The sequence below is a fragment of the Triturus cristatus genome, chromosome 3_1 (genome assembly GCF_964204655.1).
Source record: "Triturus cristatus chromosome 3_1, aTriCri1.1, whole genome shotgun sequence".
Classification (NCBI taxonomy): domain Eukaryota; kingdom Metazoa; phylum Chordata; class Amphibia; order Caudata; family Salamandridae; genus Triturus; species Triturus cristatus.
Genome location: NC_140583.1, coordinates 856,477,300 through 856,495,188, shown reverse-complemented (window position 1 = coordinate 856,495,188; position 17,889 = coordinate 856,477,300). Strand labels below are relative to the sequence as shown.

The 17,889-nt window shown below is 45.5% G+C and overlaps 1 protein-coding gene across 3 annotated transcripts in view; it reads left to right on the top strand.

Moving 5' to 3' along the window:
* RAPGEF4 (Rap guanine nucleotide exchange factor 4) overlaps positions 1 to 17,889 on the top strand; it is a 1,002,526-nt gene that overhangs the window by 840,795 nt on the left and 143,842 nt on the right. For all 3 annotated transcript variants that reach the window (XM_085645283.1, XM_085645282.1, XM_085645284.1), the window contains one exon: positions 5,260 to 5,338. In XM_085645283.1, the coding sequence (XP_085501409.1) occupies positions 5,260 to 5,338 (79 nt within the window). The remainder of the gene's footprint in view (positions 1 to 5,259; positions 5,339 to 17,889) is intronic.

Here is a 17,889-nt window from a genome sequence, read left to right as displayed (position 1 = left end):
GGTGTTGGACATTGTTTCAAAGGGCCATGCCCTAGAATTCGTCAAATTCCCTCGAAACACCCCTCCATCCGGTCCTCCTCCCGCTCATCTCAAAGAGCTTTTCCATCAGATCAGCATTATGCTCAAGAAAGGGGCCATCAAAGTGGTTCCGAAATCTCAGAAGGGGCTAGGCTTCTATTCCCGTTTTTTCCTCGTATTAAAGAAATCTGGGGAGTGGCACCCTATCCTCGACCTGAGGTCCCTCAACAAGTTTCTAAAAGACCAATCATTCCGCATGCTCACACTGAGAGACATTCTTCAGTTCCTTTCTCAAGACGACTTCATGACAACAATCGATCTTCAGGATGCTTATTTCCACGTACCAATTTTACCACGCCACAGGAAATACCTACGCTTCCGTGTAGGCCACAGGGACTTTCAATTCAGAGTCCTGCCCTTCGGGCTTCGCTCAGCTCCTCGAGTCTTCACGAAAGTCCTTGCCCCGGTGGTGGCCCATTTGCGGTTGCGAGGTATTCAAATATTCCCATATTTGGACGATTGTCTCATCAAGTCTCAGTCCTACCACCAAGCATCCCTAGATACTCAGAATTGTCGGACTCTGTTCCACTCTCTATGACTGTCAGTCAACATACAAAAATCTCAGCTCACGCCAGCTCGGCACAGAACGTTCCTAGGTGCTACCATCAATACCTCCATGGCCATGGCTTTTGTCTCCGCCGATCGGCAAACACGGATCCTGCAGCTCGCAGCTTCCATCAGATCAAAGCGGTCCGTTTCAGTCCGCATATTGAAGTCCTTTCTGGGGATGGCGTCCTCCTGCATTTCTTTGATCCCACATTGCAGACTGAAGAGTCGTCCCATTCAAGAAAAAACTGGACAAACAATGGCGTCAGATCTCCGGTTCTTTCAGCGACCGGATCTTCATAACCGCTCGCATGGCACAAGCTCTGCACTGGTGGACACAACCTCGCAACATCGCAGCTGGAACTTCTTTCCTGGCAAAAGCCCCGGAACTCGTTCTTACCACGGATGCCTCCCTGGAAGGGTGGGGCGGACACCTTCAAGATCTGTCCATCAAGGGCAAATGGACTCTGTCTCAACGTTCTTGGCACATCAACAGACTAGAACTGATGGCAATTTTCCTTGCACTCAAATCCTTCCGGCTCCAGCTTCAAGGGGAATCAGTGCTCATTCAAACGGACAACACCACCAGCATGCACTACCTAAACAAGCAGGGTGGGACAAAATCTCCACTGCTTTCCCAGCTGGCTCAGAAAATCTGGGATTGGGCCATACTACATCAGATCACGCTCACTGCAGTCCACCTGCCTGGCATTTCCAACATTCTAGCAGACTCACTCAGTTGGTCAGCATCATCGACCCATGAGTGGGAGTTGCATCAGCCGACTCTAGACTTTGTCTTCAGCCTTTGGGGTCACCCGAACCTGGATCTCTTTGCAACTCCACAGAACAGCAAATGCCAGTCTTACGCAAGTTGGCTTCCCCCCAGAGGGTCGCGCGGCAATGCCCTTTCGATGGACTGGTGCAAGATATTTGCCTACGCTTTTCCACCAATCCCTCTCATTCCTCAAGTGTTGTGGAAAATGCGGAGACAACCGTGCCACATTCTCCTGATTACTCCACGGTGGCCTCGGCAGGCATGGTTCTCGGAGCTACTGCTCCTCTCTCAGTGCGAGCCCATACTTCTTCGCCCTCGGCCGGACCTTCTAACAATGAACAACGGTTGGATCTGCCATCCGAATCCCAATTCACTTAAATTGTCTGCCTGGAACCTGAGCACCTTGAATTTGCTCACTTGAACATTTCACCTTCCTGCAGGGAAGTTCTTGCCAGGGCGCGGGCGCCTTCCACGGTGAAGACCTACAAACTAAAGTGGAAGCGCTTCTGTCACTGGTGCTCGTCTGTTCACATCCACCCAGTGCACGCCTCCCCGGCACAGATTCTGCCTTTCCTTTTGCAGTTGGCACAGTCAGGACTGTCTCACTCCACCTTAAAAGTCTTTCTAGCGGCAATTTCTCGCTTTCGCCAGGACGGCTCTTCCTCTCTCTATTCATCTAGAGTAATTCAGCAATTCTTTAAAGGGTTGTTCCGGATGTTTCCACCCATTCGGCGTCCTCCGCCCACGTGGCGTCTTAACATCGTATTGGCGCAGCTTATGAAGGCGCCCTTTGAGCCAATCCATTCACCGGATTTCGAATTTTTAACCTGGAAGGTCGCCCTCATGCTTGCACTGACTTCCTCTCGCCGAGTAAGTGACATTCACGCCTTCACAATCCAGCCTCCTTTTCTTCAATTTAAATCGGACTGTGTAATACTTTGCACTAACCCAGTTTTCATGCCAAAGGTGCCGTCTAATTTTCATCTTAATGAACCCGTAATTTAAAAAACATTTTTTCCTCATCCGCAATCTCCAGCGGAACAGAGTCTACACTCTTTGGACTTAAAGAGGTGTCTCAAGTTTTATATCAGCAGAACGGCACCCTTTCGCCAGTCTGATCAACTGTTCGTTGCCTACAGGCGAACCTGTAAGGGACATTCTGTTACCAAACCAACAATTGCACGTTGGATTTTGTCAGCGATATCTTTCTGCCATCAGAAGGCTGGCAAGCCTCTTTCTTCTGGAGTGAGGGCGCATTCTACAAGGGCAATGTCCTCCTCCACTGCTTTATTCGCTGGTGTGCCCATTCATCAGATCTGCCGGGCAGCTACCTGGTCCAGCAGGCACACTTTCACGAGGCACTACTGCATGGATGCAATCAATGAAGCTGATACGGAAGTGGGCCAAGCAGTTCCTCGCAATCTCTTCAAATAAGGTGAGCCTCTGTTACTTCCCTCCTTCTTGGGTTGTTATCAGCTGTGTGTTTTTGTCATACAATGTCATTGTGTTTCATGCAACGTTGATACGGCCTCTTCAGGCTGCAGAGTACTGCTCACTATTCTATTCAAGCATGTGAATCTATGAAAGACACCCCAATACTGGAGAAGAACAAATGTTACTTACCTGTAAACTGTGGTTCTCCAGTGTTGGTGTCTTTCATAGATTCAAATGCGACCCACCCTCCTCCCCTCAGAGGCTCTCTTCTCCTCATTAGACTCTTTGTCACTCTTGTGCTATGAAAATCTGAGGGCCTGAGCCTCTGAGGAGAAGGTTCTAGAGGATGCTTGCGCCTGATTGGCTGGAGTTTGGACTATAAAAACGACATGGATATGTCAGTAAAGTGATTCCTTTTTCAATGCTTTCCTATGTGTCAATGTTATCCTATAGTACTTTTGACTTGATATGTTATTTCAAACTATATAAAGTTTATTTATATATGTATTTTATTCTTATATAGTTTATGTATGTATCTATATACATGAGACTTATTGCTTTTTATGTACCTTGGGACTCCCACTTCGACGGCGGGGAATATTCAAGCATGTGCATCTATGAAAGACACCAATACTGGAGAACCACAGTTTACAGGTAAGTAACATTTGTTCATCATTGCCTCTGATTGACTGGCTTATTATCAATTTTGTGGTTGTTAGAAAGATCTTGTTAAGATTTTTGTCAAGTTACCAAAAAAATACCAGGAAGACTAGAGGATCCTGTTTGAGAGTGGTTGTCAAGCCACATCTGCTTGTGAAAAAACCTATAGTCATTTTGGCAATTGACTTCTTTCCAAATAAATACCCGTAAAACTGTGGTTCTGACCTGTGATTTCTCAGAGTCCTCCTTTCCCCTTCAAAGACAAGTATAGGCCAATCCCATTCATATAATAAAAGATGTCTTGTATTAACAATTCATAACTATGCACAATATTCTTACTCCTATGCTAATAACCCTGCAAATCCCTTTAAAAGTATTGAGTCAAGTGAATTCCTTTGACTAAATCAGAGTGTCTCACCGAGGTTTATAGAATTGCACTTTGCAAAATGTAACAAAGTTTTAAGAAGCAATAAAGAGGTATTAATAGACTTTAAAGGGTCTTTCCGGGAGACCTCCATTGTCTCAGAGCTCCCCCAATTTTTGAATCTAGAGTCTCCAAAATTGAAAAACCTGGGGATAATTTTCAACATATGTTTGATAAAAACAGAAATAGAAAAGATGATCCAGTATTACAACTGAGGAATATTCTCAGCATTCTGCCATCCCAGATCGAAATTGAGTGAAAGGTACACTCATTAGTGGTGAACTAGACAACTGTCTTGTACTGTAAATTAACTTCCCCCAGAACTTGCTTTGAAAGATTATTGATTTTATAGATCATGCTTGCCAAAAAAAAAAAGAAAAGAATTAATCTTGATCAACTCAAAGGACTTCCCACTGTTTGTCTTTTTACCCTTGTAACGGGTAGCTCGTACACTAAACAGACGGTTACCAAAGAATTACTGCAAGCCAGTATCCATAATAAACATGGTTGTTAATCACGCACTTGCTTAGATTGGGCCAAGTGGTAACAAATCGTTCAATCATCTGGCTTAGAGTCCCAACAACCTATCTGACTGGTATATAAACCCCTTAATGCTAACATTATGAGTAAAACCACAGCAAACGTCTGAATATGTTCATAGTGTCAATGGAGCATTATAGATTTTCACTGAATTATACTGACCCATTGGACAAGTTTTCCGGGTGTGGAGGGATGCATATCAAAAGAGAAAATTAGCATTGGAAAAAAGAAAGGGAATCAAAAATAGAAGAGGCAAAATGTGAGATCACAGGGAAATGAACAATAGAGGAAGGGAATAAAGTAGGGAAAGGGAGGGACCCATCACAGACATATAGTGTTAGATCCAAAGATAGAAGGATAATGGGCAAAAGAAGGTGTGTTACGTCAAATATGAATGACATGTGACTAAAAATCAGAGACAACGTGGTAGTGGAAGGGAGACAAGAGTATGGATTTAATGAGACCGCATAACAGGAAGAGAAAAGTAGGCGTGCTAGAGAAGATGAGAACAAGAGAATCAGAGTGAGACCTGAGTCTTAGTGAAACATCTACAGAATGAAGGAATAAATTACACGAGTCAGAAATATAAGGTGTAGGGGTGCAAAAGAGAGACATAGAGAAAGAGAGCATGTGAGAAGTGAGGGAGTAGAGATGAGAGTGAAAAATAAACAAGATAGACAGTAAGGCGCAGGTAGAGTTTAGAAAGATTTGTTCAAGCGAGAATTTAAAAGAAATATTTTATAGAGATGAGTGTGTTTCATTATCTCATTGCACGTGTTAATTATATAAACCTTTTTTGTAGCACAAAGTTCTTTTGCGCCAGTTCAGCACAGGGGATGAAAGACTACAGAAGCGCCAGCCAATCAGAAGCTCAGATGAAAGTAAGTGCCTTTTGTTGGTCATTTTAATACATCGTGCCCAAAGTTATTGTGATAAACAAACTTTTTTATATTTATAACAATTTTTGCATCATTCAAAAGTAGAGCCCCTCTGAATTAAATAATGCCAACTCAAATACATACATGTCGCTTTAGGTATTTAGTTGGTATTTTATGGTGCTATATTTTGAGGGATGGTGGAGGCACTACCTCCTCCCTCCTCAGTCTCCTACGCTCAGACTTTCTTTTTTTACTACTTTTTTTGACCTTTGCTGCTTTTCATAACGCCCTCTTCTCTCCACATACATCACTGTGTATATTTGTATGGGATTTTCTTTTGCGCTTTGGACACCTTATTTCTTCTACCCTCTGTTTTTTGAGTAATTTCTTATTAGCAAAGCTCTTTCTATTCCTCCTGTCAAGTGTTGGTATTTTTTCAAATGCTTAAAACCATCACAAGATAAGACAGCCGTTAATATTGTTATTAACATTTTCCTCTCAATATGGTTGAGATTTTCACAGGTTATACAACGTCATCTGTTCTCACAGCCAGTGCAAGGATTTTGCACCTTAATGCTGGACTTTTTCTTCATGGATGCCCTACTCCCTTCAACTAACAAAGAAAACATTCAGCCACCTAAACATATGTTCATAATAACGTTTTTAAAATTAAAAGAAATAATCACTTGTGTGGCTTTTTTATTAGTGATGTTTTTTTAAATAGTAAGCCTTTCCGCTGTGACTTGCATTTATTATTATTATTTGTAAACTAGGCGAGAATAAATTCATCACTTAACCAAGCATTCAAATTGCTGGCTGCTAAAAGTTTCAAGGTCACGTAAGCACTTTAGAACAGCAATGTTGAAAATGAAACCAAAAATGAATTATCATTTAACTGAGCTCCTCACATGCAGGCAAAATAAAGAGCTAATATGTAATGTTAATATAGAAAAATAAAACAAAACATACTTGGTTTCAGATGTGCCACTTCAGAAAAAGGAACCATTTTTTAGTGTATGTAAACAATGTGTAGAGAATCTGTACAGTCAGTCAAATGGACAAAGTGATCTGATCAGGGCCGGCTCCAAGGTGGTATGACTGTTAAAGCTGCATCTGGCGCTGACCTGGGGGAACGGCGTGTTTTGAAATAACAGGAGTTTAAAACGCACTTGCTGCAGAGTTCGTTGTGTGCACAGCAGTTTTCAGGCAACAATAAAAATGTCAAGATAACTCTGGTAATTAATGTTCCTGCTGGAGAGCCATCAGAGTTTTGCCTAGTGGCAGTTTTGACTCATCATAAAGTAGCACAGAGGGTTGATATGCCTGTTGCAAGGAATGCCCTACTACTTACCAGTAATCTTCATTACACTTGGTCCTGTTGTCCTCGCCCCATTCATTACAAAGTGAGATATAACTCTCTTGCAGACAGAAAAAAAGAACAAAAGGAATACTGGAACCCCTATCCCACTCCCTCCCACCAGAAGTACTTAATTTGTACTTACCCAGCATTCCCTCTGAACTACCAAGCCCCCACATATGAGGAAGGACAGCCTTCCTGGAGGGAGGGAGAGGTGTAATGAATGTGATTTGGTCCAGGAGTAATGAAGATTACCGGTAAGTAATAGGGCATTACCCCCAGGTCCCTCCTGTCCTCGTCCCATTCATTACAAAGTGCGAATACCCAAGCCAACCCCCCGACATTCATATAGAAAAGTAATCACGAATGATACAACACCCTACAGTAGCACCCAAAAGTGATTTATTACTACAGGAACAACATAATTCAGGAACTCACAGCCTGCAACACTCCCAACCCCAACTTCGTATCATCACACAGCAAATTATGGAGCCTATAATGCCAGACAAAAGTATTAGAGGTGGCCCAAGTGGCTACCCTGCAAACTCCCCTCATAACTCAACCCAGGAAGCCACCACCCCTTAAATAGAGTGATCCTGCACACCCTCAGGAGGCAGGAACCCAGTCAGGGAGTAAGCCAGCTCAATCACCTGCTTAATCCACTGTCCAATGGACAAAGAAGAAGCCTTCTCACCTCGAGAGAAAACCCCAAAAGAAACTAACAAGGAGTTAGACTTTCTGAATTAACTCCTACGATCTAGATAGACCATAAAGGCCTGTTTCATGTCCAACGATGACCACAGAATCACATCTGCAGACTCCGAATCAGCCCCTAAAGCAGGCAAAATCACCACCTGAGACGGATAGAATTGAGAAGCCATTTTGGACATAAAAGAAGAATCTAAACGTAGCACAACCCCATCCTCTGAAAAAGGCAGGAAGGGTTCCCTGGCCATCAGAGCCCCCAATTCACCTAGACATCAGGTCGAAGTGATTGCCACCAAAAACAAACACCTTAAATGTTGCAAACTTAATGTCCACCAGCTCCAAAGGCTCAAAGGGAGCGGCAACCAGAGGTTGTTATACCAGAGGCAAATCCCGTAATGGGAACAGAGGCTTTACCAAAGGGCGAGAAAGAGAATAAACCCTCAACAATTTCAATACCAGAGCATCCACATCTGTCAAATTTCCCCAAGGGGACCTAAATGCCTTAATAGCAGCCCACTGGGCCCTTAAAGTAGACACAGCCAACAGTATCTCAAGCCATCCCAAAGAAACTGCAAACCAGCCGTTAATGAACATTTCAGGGGAGACGACTGAAGAGACCCACACCAACGCTGGAAATTCCCACAATGGCTCTTATAGGGCTTGAGAGTGAATGGCCTATGTGATTGCTGAATGGCTAGTGCTAAGTGCCGAGGGATTCCCTTGTGCTGCAGGCCCCCTCCCTCAACTTCCACACCGACAGACACAGCCTTGGAAGAGGCATGAAAGAAGCTGACTGCAGGGGAGACAGGAAGCCGGGAATCAATCAGGGCCCCTGAGCTGCTAGGAGCTTGAGAGTGGCGAACCAAGACCGATGAGGCCAGAATGAAACCACCACCACAACCGCTCTGGAGTCCCCCATCAGACGAGCCAGAAACTTGGGAACCAGAGCAATTGGCGGAAAGGCATACAACAGCTGGGACGGCCAATGAACGGTCAAAGTATCCACCCCTCAGACTCCCTCCTGCTGGCTGCGTGCACAATACCTGGGCACCTGAAGCAAATAGGTCCATGAAAGTAACACCATACCTCCTGCACACTTGATGAAAGAGCTCCCATGTGAGAGACATTTCCTGAGAGGGTTGAAAGAACTGACTGAGGGCATCCGCCACCCTATTGTCCACCCCCCCTGATCTGAGCTACCACCAGAGACTAAAGATGCCCCTCTACCCAGCAAAACAAAGAAACTACCACTGCATTCAGAGACTTGAAACTAATTCCGCCTTGATGGTTCAGATATGCCACAGTCACCTGGTTGTCTGATCGTACCACAAAATTGCGACCCACCTGAAAACACGGAACCCCATGACTGCCCTGTAGACTGCCATCAGTTCCCTCCAATTGGAAGAATGCCTCCTCTCCTGGCGAGACCAACAAGCTTGCAGAGAACTGTCTCCTAGAGTGGCATTCTACCCAAATGCACTGGCATCTGTAGTCCATACTACAGGAGGATCCCCTTGGAAAGATGTCCTCCACCGTCCACCAGCACATATCTGGAATGATGGCTGCAGTTACCAGAACCAGTTGGTCGGGTTCCTGAAAGCAGGGATCCCAACATGAAAGCAGAGGGACCCACAGAGGCCGTAGATGAAATCAGGCTCAAGGAACCATGAATACTGCAGCTGCCATGAAACCCAGTAGCCGCAACCACAGCCAGGCCTGAAAGGAAGCTGCCCCTATTATCTTCCCTGACAATTACATCAAGACCTATAGCCCCTGGAACTGGCAAAAAGACCCTGTTCAGGTCGGTGCGAAACCAGGCCCCAATAAATGTCATATCCTGTGATGGTACTAGCTGACTCTTTTCCTGGTTAATCAGGAACCCATGAGTGTTGAGTGCCGCACACACCACTTGCAAATCGTGAAGAAGTTGCCCCTTTGATAGAGCATGGAGCAGCCAATTGTCCAAATAGAGATACAGGTGGATGCCATGAAGATGGATTGAAGCAATGGACTGGTCCACCACCATGGTAAGCACCCTCTGGGCTGGCTGACGGGCAGGACACTAAACTGATATTGAGTCTCCCGTATGCAGAACCTCAGAAACTGCTGGCAGTGAGGATGAATTGGTACATGGTAGTACACATCCTGGAGGTCCAGGGTGCACATCAGATGATCCTTGAGAACCAAAGAGATCACCCTCTGTTAGGTCTACATCTTTAAGGGCTTGTTCAGTGCCTTCAAATCCAAAACCCAGCGATAAGCTCCCTGTTGCCTTCACCACCAGAAAAATTATGGAGTAAAAACCCCCTGCCTTTATCCACCGGAGGAACTTCCAGAATGGCACCCTACTGCAGAAGTGAGCAAATTCCCTGTGACAATGCCACCCTCTGTTCCGGTTTGGAAGGCCAAGGAGTCGGACGCACCCCTGAATTATCGCAAATTCTATCCGATAGCACTGCCTCAAAATGTTCAACACAGTAGACTCCTCCCAGGCCTGAAGAAAGTTATGAATTTGTCCTCCGACCACAAATTCCTGACCCACCACCATATAGTCAGGAACGAGGCTTTGGAGGGAAAGACTTGGCTTTCCTGTCCCTACCTCTGCCTGACAGAAATCTACCCTGGAAACGGGGAAACTTCTGTCAAGAATGCTGACGAAAGGGATACTTCGACTTCAATTGCTGCTTATCAGACGTGACCTGTTTAAGGGAAGACAAATGTTTCCTCTCCTTGAAAAGTTTATGGAGTTTATCCACCAATTCAGCTCCAAACATCATATTTCTCTGGAAAGGCAATTTCAGGGCGGAATCTTTCAGTGCAGCATCTGTCCACCAATCTTTCAAAACCAAATTGTGGTGGGCTGCCGCACAAGCCCCACCTGACAGTGCTGCGATCTAACCCCGTCAAGGGATACATCCAAGAAATATTCCACCTGGTGCTCGATATGTTCCAACAACCCAGAACAATCAGAGATGTCATCCATGGACCGATACAAGGCAGCCAATTACACAGAAAATCAGGGATTGGGCCACATGTGTACCATAAATGACAGCTCTGAGGGCAAGGTGGGACCCTGAATACACTTTCCGGAAGGAGGCATCTACCTTCTTATCCACCATATTCTTGATCACAGCATCCTCCGCCAGGGATGTCCTGCCCACCAGACTGGCCACAAAGAAATCAATGGAAATTTGAGTCTGGCAATTTTTTTAGCACATCTTGCAGTGGGTACATCTTTGCCATGAACCTAGGCAGTATAATCTTTTCAGGATCTGTCCACTCTCTTTTCAGAACTTCATGAATGTAAGGATGAACTGTAACATTGCTAGTGGGAGAACAGTGAAACTGGCTCAGGAGCGACCCAGTAGAAGTGCCCGCGGTCTCATCGTCTGGAAACCCCATGTTCCCCTTCACATGTTCAAGCAAATCAGGCCACATGTCCCGATTAATATACTTTCCCTTATGCTCATCAAGGCACAGACTCTCCTCTTCTGACCCTGAAGAATGAGAACATTGTACTGGGAATTATGTTAGATTTACCACCTTCACCCACCTCCTGTAACGTTTCCCTAATCAAATCTGGCATCCAAACCCTCCCTGCAGCGCTTTGACCGAGGAGGGGAATGTGAAGATGCTGAGTAAGCAGAGAAATACTCCTCTGCATGCCTCCACTTTCTTGAGTGCTTTTCCATGGTCACCACCAAAAACAGCAATAAAGCAATCTACTCCCCCACAGCCCAGTAGATGTGCCACTCGTAGGTAACGTCAACTGCTATGCGGTACTCACCTGGGACCCGCATTTGTAGGCGTCTTGAACCTCCATCAACCAGCGAAAGACAGAGATCACAGAAGACACAGGCGCGCACTCCACTCCCGGCATGCATGCTCTGTATTGCCATGCCTCACTTCGGAAATCAGGCAACCCCAGAAGCGCACCCAATATCGTGCTTCCTGTGCCCTTTCTCCAACCGTCGGGATGTGCATCCCCAGCCAGCCCGGCAGCCAGGAAGACGCGAGCACCACCCGGAAGGCCAGACACAGACGACCTCCGACTTACCCTCCACACGTCTCCCTGCAAGCCTGGCAGAAAGGGAGACATGCATACCGCCTGCCATCATCGCCCCTCTGCTATGATGACGATTCACCGACGCAATAACCATCACTCCAGCTGTGCAGGAGCAGCCTCAATCCTTCTCCCATTCTGTCAGCAGACAGAAAAAATAACAAAAGGAATGCTGGGCAAGTACGACTTATATACTTTCAGTGGGAGGGGCTGGGTAGAGGTTCTAGTATTCCTTTTGGTTTTTTTTCTCTCTGCAAGATAGTTATATCTCACTTTGTAATGAATGGGACGAGGACAGGAGGGACCTGGTGGTAATGTATACCATGCAGATGACAGAAATGTATTTTATGTAGCTCGGTCAGTAGATTACTGCTTATGTCTCAGAGATCCTTTTGTTACATGCAGTTAATATATTACAACCCTAGTATAGCACAGTGAGCTATGAACTGTCATCAAACAGCTGCATACAAACTGCATGGTGTAGGTTAGAATGTTCTGTTTTTTTCTGCAGTCTTTCATTATCCTAATGTTTGCACAAAGTATTCCTAGGGATAGAAATACATTCTTATTAGTAAAGCCAACCACTGTGGGACATTGTAAATATACTGCCTACTAGTATCGGTGACATGTGACTCCTGCTCCTTGTAATCCCCAGGCAGATTTACACACTTATAATTTATTGGCTATTTATAAAGTGTGTGTGTGATGGAGAGTGCTCTGACACCCTACACGCGTACGAGTAACACTATAAAACAAACGAAAGACATATTAGAGGGGGACTGTGGAGAGATGAGGTGCACTGGTGCAGCGTGGTAGGAAGAGAATTCATGGAGAAGGAGGTTTCTTGGGGGCGCCGACAAAGATTATCGCACTGGCCGCCACCAGCCCTAAATCCGGTCCTGGGTCTGACCCACTGTCATGCTGTGGTGGCAGAAGCAACATCTGAATGACTGTTTAGCATACTGATCGGTTTAGCCTGCTGACCAAAAGCCTCACTAGGTACATAAATATTGTATGAATATTTTGGGACAATAGTCTGGCAATGCTACTAAAACTGCCTCAAAGGCAACACTTCATATATGTACCCAGCCCTGTTCCCTGGTCCTTTGTTTCATCCCTGATTCTCTGTAGCAACACTGCTGTACCTATAGTGATTTTTCTTGGTGTTTGTGTCAACAAAAAACTATCCTCGTTTTTTCGTTGAAAGAAATCATGTTTATCTTCAAGGTCCTTGCATATTGAGTAACACAACAGATAAATATGTAAATGTTTTGCTCTATAATAGAATGAGAGCTGTTATAGTGTTTGTTGTTGTCTTCCGCTGTGACACAATTTCCCTCTGCAGCAAAAACGAAAGTAATTAGCTCATCAGATCTTATTAGTCGCTTATTAAGTATATTACCCAAAGGACAAATTACTTTTGTAATTTTAGCCAACTTGGCACACCTCAGCGCAATAGTAACCGTGTGTCAGAGGCCTGCCAAGAATGGCTCACTCGTTTGGTCACAGGATAAAAATATCTGGACAGCGTTCCCAGCAGCTCGTTCGCTGCCTGCCTTCCAGAAAGTTCTTGAGAAGCACTTGGGAACTTCCACGCTCCGTTCTGTGCCACCCCAGCCCCGCCCACTCCTGTCTGTTAGGCTACATCAATGCCTCACACGTAGGTCCAAAATGCTAAGTTGTGCGAGAAAGATTCACACAAAAAAGTGTCTGGGAATAAATAACGTTACTTGTTTTATTTTCATCTATTTTTCCAGCAAGATACACCAGCGGCTGAGGAGTGTTTGTGTCTGTGTTGAACAGATGCTACAATTTCCATATTTAGTTTAATGACTGCATACAAATATGCAGTGCCCCTCTCGTCTAAACAATCTTTTTTCTCTGTTTAACTACGTGTCGCTCATTTAGTTGCTGCACATTATCTTAACCAGAAAATGAAAGGGTGCTTGGAGGACAGCGCTGTTAGATCTGTGTTTTTTTTTCAGTTGCTTTGCCTGTGAAGATCTGTTCCCATCTCTAATGACGCAATTTGTTGAAATTCGGCCCCAAAACAGTTTGCACCCAGTTCGCAACATTACCACGTCACTCAAAACGAGACCTTAATCTGTGAAAAGTCCCATTTTCAAAGTCACTAAATTTATCTGTTAGCTTTTTTTAGCATTTCAAGCATAATTTGGGTACAATAATCACTATTTATTGCCACAGTCCCTAAATGAGGATTTAAATTATGTCTGTTACTGTGATTAATGATATGCATCTCTAATAAGCCTTCATTTGCATGACATCTCTTAAATGTGGATTAGGTCTTTGGTTTGGTTTTAGATTCATAGAGTAGGGGTTAATACTGTGTCCTTCATTTCAAATTACTTGGAAAACGTGTCTTTATTTTCCCCACCACCGGAGTTAGTAATAATAGTGCTACAGGTTACTCATCGGTGGTGAAATTCCAGCCCATTACAATTTGGACCAGGGGGGTAACGCAGCCCCCTGCGGCGCACTGAGGGCCCCAATCCTCCAGGGAGCAACCAACCCTTCAAGTGGGCCCCCCACTCAGCTTGAGGCCAATTATGATTAGTTGATGCTGTAGCGTGAAGTGCCTGGTTAACGGAACTTCACGTTGGCAGGCATTGCGAGTGACAAGGTTTTGATGCCATTGGTCACATTTGGGGTCACAAAGAGGTCAAAACTTCAATTCAGCTCCACTTACGCCACACCAAGGCTCCAGACCTGAGGAGCACCACCTGGGAGTCAGGGGGTTACTCCTGCTGCATCTGAGTGTTGGTTCAGGTGGTTAGGAGCCTGTGGCTCTGAACAGGAGGCCAGCAGCCTGGCTCTTGGAGTCACACTGGAAGTCCTGGATTCAGGTGCAGGTCTAATCCCTCTGACTCAGGCAGGAGGGCAGCAATCCAGTAAGGCAGCAGTCCAGCAATGCAGTAGTCTTGCAGTGCAGTACTTCAGCAGAATGGCAGTCCTTTAGCAGCACAGCAGTCATTTTTCCTGGCAGAGTCTCCACAGATCTAGAAGTGTACTGAAAAGTTGGTGTCTAAGGTTCAATATTTATGTCAAGTGGGGGGGGGGGGGGCGGAGCTAGCCGAGCTACGAGATGGCGGCGTTTTGAGCGAGCTCCTCTAGGATACCCGATAAATTATAAATATCCTGCACAGATGAGCGACCCGACCTGTCATACAGTGTGAACTTTATCTGCACAATATTGATCTTCAGTAAATCTGCAGCTACGAGACGCCGCCAAGCTCTGGACCCGCTGAGTCGGAAGGAGACGCAGATAAGGCCTAAAGTGTGGAACCGTAACCCATACGCTGACCTAGAGTACGGCGATGGGCCGAGACCCAGAGCACGTAATCCGACCTGGGTGAGACTTGGTGCCGGGGCTGAAATACGGAACCGCGTCCAGTATAACGGACGCCTCCTGAATGGTATTGGAACCTTACAGGACACGTGGCAAGGCATTGGGAGCATTGGAAACGACTCGATGTCACCGGCGCACTGATAACCCTCCAGATCGCTGCTGCGACCAAGGCCCAAACGTTACGCGCTTCACAGACACGCATCTGGGTCTCGCCTGAAGCAACAATCATTCGAGGTGAGAAATAGCACCGCGCGCCCATAAATAGGTGGCGTTCCAGTGGCTGGGGAGCCCCATAATCGCACATATACAAACCTTGAGTCTGTGAAACCAGCGTGTCGCAGTTACATCCTAGTGCGCATAAGTCACGACCTCAGGCCTTGCTGCGCCCCACGGGTCTCTGTAGACAGCGTGTAAGCCAGGATTGGTGTCCAGGGCGACATAGCGGCCCCTCTATCCGACCACACGTGTAAAGTAGCAAAGGAGCGACCTGCACTGCGATGCACAGAACAGCAACTGCCGTGTCAAAGTGGCGGCTGGTATCTATCCCAAGTGATAGATGCACTGCAATATACAAATTGCTGCGCCTGCGAGTTGATGAATGGTACGCTGCTGGAAATTGGGCACTTAGCAAAGAGACTCACAGGACAACACGAACAGCTACAGACCGATCCTTGACACAAGAGCTCCCGGGGTGGTGCGTTAGCTGCTCGTGGCATTTGTTGTGCTGCACTGCTCTAGGGGCTTAGTTGTGTGACAGCGGCAAACAGGGAGCAGGCACATGACAAACCACGGCTCTACACTAGGCATCAATAGCTCGTAATCAAAGGAGGAGGAGTGGAACCTAGACCACCAGCTACCAGGAAGATACCTGCTGAAGCGCTGGCAGCTGTGCTTGGAGGCTGCACACAACAGCAAAATAAGAATACAGTGCATGAATATTAGGCAAGCAGGACCAACCTTGTGTCACCCATCGGTGAGCAGGTACAGTCAAATCAACAACGCCAAGTGCTATAACCTCGGAAGTACCATCTAATTTCCAAGTAGCGTTCAACCTCGGATACCGACTCTGCATATATCATGGGCAAACCCGACAAAAATTAACCTAAAATCTATTTTGATCACTCCAAAAAAACAACGGACCTCCCCACAGATGACCAACAAACGCCACTGCTTGCTGCGACGTCTACTAGTGGAGTAACGAATGATGACGTCCAGGCCATGTTCACTACAATACAATCCGCACTGTCAAACATTGATGGTAAAACTGACTCACTAATGAACAGAGTAGATCGTATGTCAGAGCGATTGGACCCCCACACGGAGAGGATAGACATGGCTGAACGGCGAATCTCTGAAGTGGAAGATGTAAATAATCAAACGAACACTAAACAGAATAAGATGGACAAGCAGCTAGCGGCATTAACAGCCAAAGCAGAAGATTTGGAAGTGAGGTCTAGAAGAAACAATCTACGCTTGATGGGCATAGCAGAAACTACAAACACAGGACCCATGGAAAAGTATGTGGAACAACTTTTAATAACTCTACTAGGCAGAGACACCTTCTCTGATGTTTTCATAATTGAACGAGCGCACAGATCCCTGGCTCCTAGACCACTAGTAGGCACCAGGCCAAGAGCTATAATTACCAAACTACTAAACTACAGGGATCGAGATGCAGCTTTCCGAAGAGCTCGAGAACTGGCCACTCTGCAACATGAGGGCATGGAAATAGCCCTGTATCCAGACTTCACGCAAACAGTCCAAGAAGCGAGAAAGAAATTTGGTCTGGCGAAACTGAAACTTCGTGAATTACAAATTACCTACGCTATGCTCTACCTTGCCAGACAAAAAATAACAGATGAAGGATCAACCAAAATATACAATGAACCTAAAGACGTCATGAAGTACCTACAAATGAAAAGACCTCAGAGTACGCGCAGGAGATCACCAAGAGACAGGTTGCTAGATCGAGAAACCATGTCAGATGTGGAATGATATCTCTTAGTTCAGTTGCAAATGATTAAATGTACCCATGGAATTGACATAACCACCTTGGGAAAGAGATTTGTATCTGAAAATAATAGTCAAACTGCAGATATATCTACGCACAAGATATAACGATAAGGAAAGACGGCACAACTAAATGTCCAGGCCTCGCAAATATGAAGGACTAAGAGTGAAGTGAAGACGCAGAACGCAGATATGTAAACTGGAGATATAACAATGTAAAGCTCAATACTGACTCTAGTGTTTGTGGGGAAAGCAGATAAACGTATAATAGGCAGCTCAAATGTGGCAAGTGTAGTTGTCTAGGGACATATGAAAATGATCGCTCAAAGGTGCAACAGTATGTTGTTATGTGGCGTCCTCCCTCATATAATATCACAGAGGGATAAGGGCTTGCCAGCTTACGCCCATTTGTGTGCACCACACCAGTTAGTTTTTTCTTTGGGTTCTATGAGGTGGGTGGGGGGTGAGGGACATGTTTAATCTACAAGGGAATGTCTCCGTTGTATTGGGAACAGCGGAGTGGGAGTGGGGAGGTAAGGGGGGGGAAGGGAAAATCACCAAACGGTGACAAGATAGCAGATAGATCTCTTCATGTGTTGTCAAAAACAACTCAGACATCGGTAGATGAGTTGCTTCCCAATGTAATGTATGGCTACTAATCTAAGACATGTTCACACATTGACTTTCATGATCCGGAACATTAGAGGGCTCCAAAACCCACAGAAAATAAGTAAAGTACTAGCCTATCTAGACAGGCACAAGATAAAATATCGCCTGCATCCAAGAAACACACCTGACAACTCACAGAGAGAGCAGGATAGGAAATAGGTGGGCGAAATTCCGTATAGCATCTTCCTACTCCAATTATGCCAGAGGGGTAATGATACTGATTAAACGAAATACCCCATTTACACTTATGAATGCCATCAAAGACGATCAGGGTAGATATGTTATTATACAAGGCAATTTTGGGGGCACTGCTCTCACGATCGTAACGGTGAAGGTCCAAGCAGTGATGACCCGACTTTTTATGCGCAGATCTGGGCCAA